This window comes from Loa loa (genome assembly GCF_000183805.2).
Source record: "Loa loa unplaced genomic scaffold supercont3.216, whole genome shotgun sequence".
NCBI lineage: Eukaryota > Metazoa > Nematoda > Chromadorea > Rhabditida > Onchocercidae > Loa > Loa loa.
In genome coordinates, this window is record NW_018108396.1 from 51,685 (window position 1) to 61,290 (window position 9,606).

General features: G+C 36.2%; 4 protein-coding genes across 4 annotated transcripts in view; 2 read left to right on the forward strand and 2 right to left on the reverse strand.

Annotated features, from left to right (window-relative positions):
* Positions 1-267: 267 nt before the first annotated feature.
* LOAG_09839 (hypothetical protein) lies at positions 268-659 on the forward strand (the record flags this gene model as incomplete). The annotated part of the gene is made up of 2 exons (XM_003145368.1): positions 268-430; positions 460-659. The coding sequence occupies 2 exons, from the start codon at positions 268-270 to the stop codon at positions 657-659; spliced, it is 363 nt and encodes a 120-aa protein (XP_003145416.1).
* An 890-nt stretch (positions 660-1,549) lies between these two features.
* LOAG_09840 (hypothetical protein) lies at positions 1,550-4,265 on the forward strand. Its single transcript, XM_003145369.2, has 6 exons — positions 1,550-1,836; positions 2,056-2,262; positions 2,343-2,526; positions 2,597-2,792; positions 3,158-3,314; positions 3,471-4,265. The coding sequence occupies exons 1-6, from the start codon at positions 1,621-1,623 to the stop codon at positions 3,675-3,677; spliced, it is 1,167 nt and encodes a 388-aa protein (XP_003145417.1). The 5' UTR covers positions 1,550-1,620; the 3' UTR covers positions 3,678-4,265.
* Positions 4,266-4,336: 71 nt separating this feature from the next.
* On the reverse strand, positions 4,337-4,898 carry LOAG_09842 (hypothetical protein; the record flags this gene model as incomplete). Its single annotated transcript, XM_003145370.1, has 2 exons — positions 4,337-4,447; positions 4,782-4,898. The coding sequence occupies 2 exons, from the start codon at positions 4,896-4,898 to the stop codon at positions 4,337-4,339; spliced, it is 228 nt and encodes a 75-aa protein (XP_003145418.1).
* Positions 4,899-6,938: 2,040 nt separating this feature from the next.
* Positions 6,939-9,606, reverse strand: part of LOAG_18175 (hypothetical protein) — a 5,925-nt gene continuing 3,257 nt past the window's right edge. Inside the window, exons 5-7 of the mRNA XM_020450841.1 lie at positions 9,083-9,134; positions 7,544-7,882; positions 6,939-7,327 (exon numbers count right to left, since the gene is read on the reverse strand). Coding sequence (XP_020305433.1) covers positions 7,143-7,327; positions 7,544-7,882; positions 9,083-9,134 — 576 coding nt within the window. The 3' untranslated portion in view covers positions 6,939-7,142. The remainder of the gene's footprint in view (positions 7,328-7,543; positions 7,883-9,082; positions 9,135-9,606) is intronic.

Sequence of the window (9,606 nt, forward strand, 5' to 3'; positions counted from 1 at the left end):
ATAATAAATAATGATAATAATAATAATAGTAATAATAATAATAATAGTAATTATTATTATTATTATTGATAATAATGATAATTATTATTAAATTACAATGATAATTATGGTAATAATAATAGTAGTAATAGTAAAAAGTTGTAGCAATAATTCATCGACAACGGTAGTTGCAAGAGTAGAACATAAGTAAAGTTAGCTCGTCAACATTTATGGTTATAGCAAAGAGAAGTGTTTAGGAAGTAGATGCAAAAGAAGGGGTTGGGGAGGATGGGGGGGGGGAAAGGGAGTGTTGATTTGGGGTTAGTTGGACGAGGAGAGCGTAAAGTAGACGACAGCAGGACCGCCTTGCAAACAACTCTTCCAATAATTTTGTTCATTCGTACTTCTTTCCGTCCTCGTCTTCCTCCATCAACCGTTGTTTGGTATATGTGTATGTATGTATGTGCGTATGTATTGCAGTATTGCTGATGGCAAGTGATCAGGCAGTAACAGCAAACGGCAACAGCAGCAGCCGGAGCAGCACGGCACACAGTAATGCATTTTGCATGTTGTGTGTGTGGTTGTCCGATGAGATGATAGCCCAGTGTGTCGAATTTTTCGTGCAAACGACTAAATACCGTCATCATTTCCCGAACTTTATTCCCCAGCAAGAGCAATAAGTTGAGTGTGTAAGTAATAACTGTAGGTACTGGTCGTAGCAATGGTAGTAGTAAATGATTAGGAATATCATTAGTGATAGTATTTATTGTACTTGTCGTAGCGGTAATAGTAATGGTAACGACATACAATAATTTGATCTGGTGGAAAATGCTAAAACGAAGTATCACAAGGAATTTATTACGGTTCGAATAGCAGTGTTGAAGCGTTATGATTTCGAACAGTTGCCATCTGCATGACAAGGAACATTTAGCAATCGATCAGATCGGTTGAACAACTCTAGTTTTCGTCCTCTCGCTGCTGTGTTGTTGCTGGCTGTACGCTGGATGAGTGCCTTCCTTCATCATCGGATGATTTCACTTGCTAGCGACAGTTCGCTTGATGGAATATATTTCGGATTCCAACTATTACAATTATTTGGATAGTCTGTGCAATTTAATAGAAATTAATTTTTGCTGAATTATTTTTATCACTGAAAGACGTCAGACGAAATCAGGATATATGTTAACAAATAAAAAGAGAGAGAAAAAAAAAAGAAATTGGTGAGGGCAGTAGGCCTTCACCGTGATCTACAGAATGCTGTCATATTGAGTCTGAGATCATAGTGAAAGCTATTTGCCTTCTACCGTCCCCAAATATGCATGCATAGCTTGCAATTTCAAACTCTTTAAAACCTCGGTTTGCTGTAATTTTGTGCTTTCGTTTTATTTGCTGAAATGCCATATACTCGTTTTTTTCTTGTTTTTTATTTTGGTAGATTTAGTCATAGGAATAATTATGAGTGGAATAATTTTAGGAGTATTCCAGTACTTTTGATGAAGAGTTTGAAATTTTCTGACTGACAGAATCGAAATTTCATTAGTTTTGATGTGATTTATGTATGGGTGGATGATGACGTATGAGAATTTCAAAGTGGTATGAAATCCAAAGTATTTTGTTAAATATTTAGAGAAAAGAAACGTAATGGTGGATATAGTCGCCGGGCGTGTTAACCGTGTGTTGGAAACGCTGGAATCGTTTAGAAGCCAGTGGACACCAGCTGTAGCACGGCAGATTGATCTTGTACGTCGTGTTTATAACGAATTGTTGATTGATGATGATCCAGAAGCAGAATTGTCGGTAACTGCGGAGGTGGTACTTGCGCAGGCCATGGAAAAACTAGGCGACATGTTGCAGGAGGTTTGTACTTGCAGGACTAAACCTTTCTTCTTTTTTTTCTTTGGCAGTTTATGAATAGATTTCGTAGAAATAGAAAAAGTTTGTAATATTACAATTTCATGAAGATGCTTTTTTTTCGCAGTTTCTTTTGATATTTGTAAAAACTTCTTCAAAATTCGAAAAGTCGCAGAAGTAAATTGTTAAAAGTCTTTTTGGAATAAATGTTCAGTTTCATTTGAGATGGCACATCAACACCGGAGTACTCATCAAATGTTGTCAAAGATTGGCAGAGCTATCGACAGATATTTCGTCACCGACCTTAGTTCTTTAACGAAAATTGATAAGAATATTGATACAGATCCAAGATTGCATGGCAGAGTGAACGCTCTCATTACCAATCATTTGACGAGTACTGGGAAATTCGATGTTGCAGATATTCTGACGAAAGTAATCTAATTTTAACAGTTGTTTATAATTGAAGGTAACTAGCTAAGGATGCCGAATGTAGAACTGAAAGTTTTTTTTAGGAAGCGCAACTACCAGCATCGGAAGGTTTGGAGTTCAATGTGGATGATATCCGACATCTAATGGAAGCGTTTCAGAAAAGAGATATTACGCCTGCACTCCAGTGGCTCAAGCAAAATGCTTCTCGAGATGAACAGTTGATTTATGATCTTCAAAAACAACACTTTGTCAAACTTTTGGAGGATGGTACGGTGCATTTACAGCTTTGAACTGGGAAGCGAATAACTGTAATTAGAGAAACTATTCATATTTTCAGGGCAGACTATGGAGGCCTTGCAATACAGCCGCCAGCTTTCGAAAAATCCGGAAGAGATGATGCAGTTGTTGTGGGCAGTTGTTGCTAAAGACCGTAAGACACGTTATCCTGATCTTTTCAATCCTGTCGTTTGGCAGCAACTGGAGTTGCGACTTGCTCGAGTTATGTCTCGATCAGAAAATTATCTCAGTCAAATGTATATTCATTACATCTGTGCATTTCGGCTGACAAAATTCTAATCGCCTCAAGTTTCTTGACATAATTTTGTAGAAATATGAAGTGTAGGATCATTTCAAAACCTTTGATATTCTTCATATTCGGACGTGTTACTGTTGCCATACTCACACCTTAGGAAGTAATTCCCAAAGCGCTGCTTTTGTTTTAATTTTCCAAAGCTCATTTATATATTATAGCGCCAACATACGAGGGAATCAGCAGAGTTTGCTTTTTACCCATAGATATTTGGATTTATTTATCCGTTTCTGAAATTCAAGATTTGAGTAGGAGCCAAGATTTGAAACATCCAATGTTTTTGGAACAGTGTTTCTATATTTACTTTAGTCTCGAACTTGGTATCAGAATGGTACCATCACTCATCAGTCTTCGTCAGCTAATGGTGAATCGATCACTGGAATCATTATTTCAAGGTGACGAACTGCCGATTGAAGTGGATGTACCAAATGCTACGCATTCCGTATTTGCTTGTCCAATTCTTAAGGTTCTTTTTTGTTCAATAGGAAAAACTTTACGTCCCGCAAGTAGTGAAATTACTTTGTAGCTTTGATTCCCGGATGTTTTTTCAATTTCCGGAGTGCTTAGAATTTCCAGAATTTTGCTGCAAGTCAGATTTATGCCAGATTGCTTGTATATGCAGGCACAGTGTACAGAGCAAAATCCTCCAATGCGTCTTACATGTGGCCATGTAATTTCCCGAGAAGCGCTTCACAAATTAGCCCAAACAGGACGTTTTGTTGCGCCGACCAATTTGGCTCCATCCAATGCATTCAGTCATATCCGTTTAAAGTGTCCATACTGTCCTGTGGAATCATCAGTAGCTGATGCGAAGAGAGTATATTTCTGATATCCCTTTCATCAAATATATGTCATTTGTTATACATATGTCCTGTGTATACATTTATTGATTGTTTGTAGTTTACATGTATTGATTGTTTACAGTTACCGACTAATTTGTACCATTCTTTGGCATTCATTACACAATCGATCGTTTCAAGGTGAAAATATTGGTATGAGATTACCACTACCTCTTCTTTGCCGTCGCTTTACTGCACCCTACACGAAGATTATCGATGCTGATAAAGTTTTTCCAGGGTAGGTAGTATAGCTCAAGTAACGATACTACTGTTAAACTATTGTAAAATGTCCTTGCATGTGCAACTCTGTCCCTTATAATGCCCTTCGTCTTCCTGACCTATGTTTGGAATTTCCTTCCCTTTCTCGTCTCTCTCGGTGACTATGACTTGCTGTATTCCATGTACAATATACTTTCTGCATTGTAAACACGATTTATCCCTTGTCTACTGTCAACCTTGAAATTACTAACGAATTTTGACTTGCATACCGTTTTTCCTGAATTCCTGTTCGGCGCACTGATTGGGGTTGTACATTTCAGAATACACCGTTTCTGTGTAGTGCACCTCTCATGAAATTTTGGTTAAAAGATTTTTGCATTCTTAAAGGTTGGATATAAATCTTGACAAAATTCCATCCCTAATTCTTCCCTCACGCAAGCTGTGGAGTCGTTGAGCAGGCAACAGTTACACATTTGTACGTATCGATTGCCAAAATGTCTAAGTCGTCCGTTTGTATCTCTGTGCTCTGTAGTGATTCCTTCTGAAATTTTTTTTTATCTCTAGATACTCGGATTTCACCCATCTGGCCTTTCAACTCATTTTTAGTTTTCTCAATGATTAAGCTGTTGATACTGTCTGCCCTTATGGGAAAGTTCCTTTTGTTTTTGAAATTCTAACTCTTAATGGTTTTTGAATTGATTTTCTTTTCAGTACGAGAATCATTTCAAACCAGTATGTTTTAATAAATAAGGATCCGTACAATCGAAAGAATACGATTGTACTGAGCAACTTTGATACTGCGCAAAAATGCAAAGACTGATAGATCTTAACGGATCTTAACAAGCCACTCACACGGCTACTTTTCAGTGTCGAACCATTTTACGGCTCAGTTGTCGCATCCAATTGTCCGATGGGCACGTTTTGGGCGGATACAAATTATAACCCAAAAGTGTCAAGACGCCATCTCTATTGGAGGAAACAACATATTCCATTCAAGGGAAAGATTTGATTTCCCCAAATTATATGACTAAAGTCATGGACGTGAGACGTTGCCTATCATCTGCACAGACAGCTGGACCGAACTGAGACTTCTGTTTTGTAATGTGAGAACTACCAAATACCCATCATGCTTTAAACTAGCGGTATATAGCAAGAGGGATTCACTTTCTCCGGCGAATACGTAGTGCCTTCCAAATCAAAAAGTGAGTGCCGGTACGTCGCACATGCTGAGATTCTCACCCCCACATCCTCCCCTGACAAAGTTGAGATTTTTCACCAACTAGACAACACCTAAAATTTGAGTCGCTCGAACTAAATCTCTAATTACAGAGGTGAATTCAGAGTAGCCTTCCCCGATATATATTGTTATTCCTCTGAAAATTTTTTCATGTATTCCTCAACTGAACAGGAAAAGCTGTGCGCTGCCAAATGTAATTTAACTCACTGGACTTTAAGAAACCAAAGAACTAACCAAAAAAAAAGCCATATTTGATAACTTGTCGCATATTTTTCAAAGTTGAGGAAAAATTATGGGGAAAGAATCTAAAATGAAAAACCAAAGTTTGAAACTCTTCTGTAAGAGTGTTGCACCAAGGAACCTTACAAGTTAAAGTTTTATAAAATCCACAAAAAAATCCTAATGCAGAATAAAAAAAAAAATTTAAAGCATTTTTCAACATATCAAAATTGACAAATTATGCAACATAGCAAGTAAAAAAAAGTTCAGAAAGATAAAAACATAGCATTTTCATAGGGGCAACGAATTCAGGATAGATGCCAGACAGCATGTATGGTAATGATATGAGACATCATCACTTCAAACAAACCAACAGGGAAGAAAAAAAAATGGAATAAAACCGTATACAAGGAGAGATACCATAAAACATTAACAAAATCAAAATTGAAACAGCAAAGAAAAAAAAAGATTCATTGGTTTTTCCAAGCGTATAATGCGCTGCTAAAGCTTTAGGCTGTAACCAATATTGGCATTAATAATAATAATAATAATAATAATAATAATAATAATAATAATAATAATAATAATAATAATAATAATAAAATTGCCACGAATAAGCAACAAAACTGAAACAAAGAGATAATTTCGGATGACGATCATTCCCGGGTAATATTATGGATAATGAATTTCGTAAGCTTAAAGGTAAATACATGTATAAGGACACACATAAACACACACACAGACAGAGACATACACACACACACACATACATAAACATATACACACACACACACACACACACAGACCGATATAAAATGTCGCATCCAGATCCCAGAATACGCAAATCAGTACCATTAAAATTACCCATCTACAAAAAAATTACCCAGCATATATAACAGATACATAGATATACATACACCCACACAATTGCACTGATAAGGGAAAAAATGAAAGGACTCCATGAAGCATGTCAAAAAGAATTAATAAAATACTTGGAAAAAAAACAACGACGGAAAAAGCTCGTGGTATTTGTCACGAATGCAACAGGATGGAAATTTCTAAAGCAGTACGGTAACTGAGACTTTCAGATAATAAATTAGTGATGATATTCAATTTACCTATCCCCGGAAGTCGGAACATATTCACATGCATACTTTAATCGAGCCAAATATTGTCGCTGTTGCTGTCTACAGTGCAGTGAACAACTTGTTGAACTAAACTTCACAGATCATTCGCTTAATATCTTAAACTAATTGAATGACCTCCAACTAACAACTTCAACTGACTTCCATGATGTACAAATTATTATCTTTCAAGCGTCAAAAAAAGAAAAAAGGAATGAAAATTTTCCAGAAGCAAATGATGGAACGATTTCAGCTTAAAACTTTAAATCCTTAATTCCAAACATTCATAAATTGCCCATCCAATCCCATCAGAACATTCTAATTAAATGTTTTACAAAACAGCTTCCTTTTTCCTAACCTCATTGAATTTCAGAAATATTAAACACGAAAAAAATAAAACTTAAAAAAACATGCAGTGGAAAATATGCAATAAAACGAAACTAGAAACCTTCGACTCAAACTGACACAAGGAAATGATCTACAGCTGAAGCATAAAGGAAGAGCGTTGAAACAAAAAACCAGTCTTGCTGATTCATTTGGAAAAATGATGAAAGCATTCAGGTATCATAACAAAAGCACAAAACATGTGAATTCATCACAGCTCATATTACGCTAATCTCACTTTAGAAATTGCCATTTCAGCCAAAGGTGAAATTTTAGTACGGTGCAAAACGATTCAGCGTACGATACGTAGCTGCTGCCACAGCCGGATAGCCTGGCAATGCCGCTGTTAATGCTTGACCGAGATACTGCTCACCAATGGATGTGGTACCAGCTGTATTTGCTGCAGCATTACGCGCTGCCGCTGCCGCTGCTGCTGCCATTAAAGCCGGATTTGCTGCTTGAAAAAGACAGGTGAAGATTTATAAATGAAGAATTTACAGATGAATGATCAGAAAACTATTGGAGAAAACCAGGAATAACGAGACATGCAGAAAAATTAATGAGTCGAAAATTTTGAAGTCTATTTAAATTAAACTTCAACAAAAAGCAATTACTAAACTTACGACAGAATCATTTATTTTCCCATGACACTCCCAGAGGAAAAACAACATACCCTGTGCAGCCACAAGCTGCAAACGTGCTTGCTCAGTTAGCAATGTCGCTGGATCGTAAGACTGCTGCAGTGGTTGAGTAGTTGTTTGAGGCAACTGAGCAGCACCTAATAAGAGACCCTGATTCTGCATCTGAGCTGCCAGAGCTGGTGTAATGAAACTTAACTGCTGCGGTTGTCCAAGTGCAGCAAGCTGATTTTGCACGTTGAGATTTTGCAAATTCCGAACTGCTAACGCTTGTGCCAGCGGATTCCGTAAGTATAATGCACGATTTGCTGCGGCCGCTTGCTGAAGTGCAGCACCCTGTAATGCGGCAACCGCCAAACTAGCATCCACCATTCCTGGAAAAACGCATACACTCTGTGTAAATTTATGATCATGTCTCTCTTGCTCCAAAACAAAAAAAAAAAGAAAAAAAAAGAAAAAAAAAAATAGGGACTGAAATTGTTCAAACTCTTAATATAATGATAATTGATAATAATGATAAAATATATCGAATTTAAGGGCAGCAAAATATAAGCGCCGTGAACTATTTGCGTAATCCGTTCCGTTCCTTTCTCTACTTATTTTCACTATCTTTTTTTCGCGTTCTTCTTTTCTCTGGAATTTCTTTTGTTCTACAAGCAATTTTTTTCCACTTCATAGTTTCAAATTCCTAAATTAAAATTTTGCTCAATTATGAATCTTTTTGGATACAAAAACGAAAGTACGGGAAAAAGGAAAAAACATTTTGCAAACTATTCATGCATAGTAAAATGTGGTAGCATAAACCATAAAAACTTCCAGCGTAACTTGACAAAACATGCGCGGGCGCCACAAGTGCAGCGCGTGAAAATGAGCACTGTAAATCGACAAAACTGCAAAACATTCAGTACCTTTTTTTTTTTAAATTCCGAACTTACACTTCAAACTTCTATATCTTGACTCAAAAAATGCGCTTTGTCTGTGCAGTTTGTTTGCACGTTAAAAGAAATGCTAATGGTGGCAGTAATAAGAGTAATAATAATAATATTAATAATAATGATAATAAATAATTATTATTATAATAGTAATAGTTACAACAAAAAACATACCATCAGACATAGCTGCCCTTACTTTTTTAAACAAATATATGCAGAATTTCAATAAGATTATTTGAAGCAACAACGCGTAAAAGGTTCAACTGCATGCAATAAAAAAAGCACGGAGCCTGATGGCTGTTACAAAATCTGCACCTTTCTTTCATTTTTCAACACATTTTTAAAACGTGCAATCGATCATTTTACATGCAAACCAATTTGCATAATTAATTTCCACCAAATTTCATCTGCATAACTAACTGGCGAGATTAATTAGTTACGCAAACCAAGTTTTACTCCATGCAATTTTTCCTTTTTGATGGAAAAATGCAGACAATGCATGAAATTTGGAAAAAAAAAACACCAAAAAGAAATACAAATTTTTCGAAAGGATTGAAATGAGGAAATTGGTAACGCCACTTCCTCTCTCACTCTCCTTTTTTTTTTAAAAAAGAAAAAGATAAGATAAAGATTTCGGCTCACCGGGTGCGACTTTCGGCTTCTTGGTGTGTATACGGGCAGTGGCGCAATTCACCTCAAAAAAGGCGACTATTAGGCAGTCGTCCGGAATAACTTCCACAGTCTTATTCTTTCTTATTTTCTTCTTTTTTTTATTGTTTTTGATTGTGAGAAACATGCCAGCGAAACGTACGATGAAGAAAAAAGTAAGCACCGCAAAAGAAACATCTGCCGAATATCAACAGATCTAAGAATATGTGTTTATAAAAAACAAGAAAAATATATTCCCCCATCGAAAATTTGGGATTTCAAAGAATTCAGAAAATCATCGTCAAATGTAAAAAGATCGAATTCATATACATCAGACAAATAAGGGGAAGTAAAAGTCGCCCAGTGATGGGGAAAAAAGCTTGCTGGAATACTTGGTAACGTCCGGGACGGAATGGAAGCAATAGATATAGTCGTTTTGATACATATATGTATATACATATATATACATATATATATACATATATATATATATATATATATATATAGTACATATATAT

Excerpts from the sequence above, each read along its gene's own strand:
- LOAG_09840 (XM_003145369.2), top strand. The coding sequence starts at position 1,621 with ATGGTGGATATAGTCGCCGGGCGTGTTAACCGTGTGTTGGAAACGCTG. Across the intron at positions 1,837-2,055 it reads TAGGCGACATGTTGCAGGAG|ATGGCACATCAACACCGGAG; the intron begins GTTTGTACTTGC and ends GTTTCATTTGAG. Across the intron at positions 2,263-2,342 it reads TTGCAGATATTCTGACGAAA|GAAGCGCAACTACCAGCATC; the intron begins GTAATCTAATTT and ends AGTTTTTTTTAG.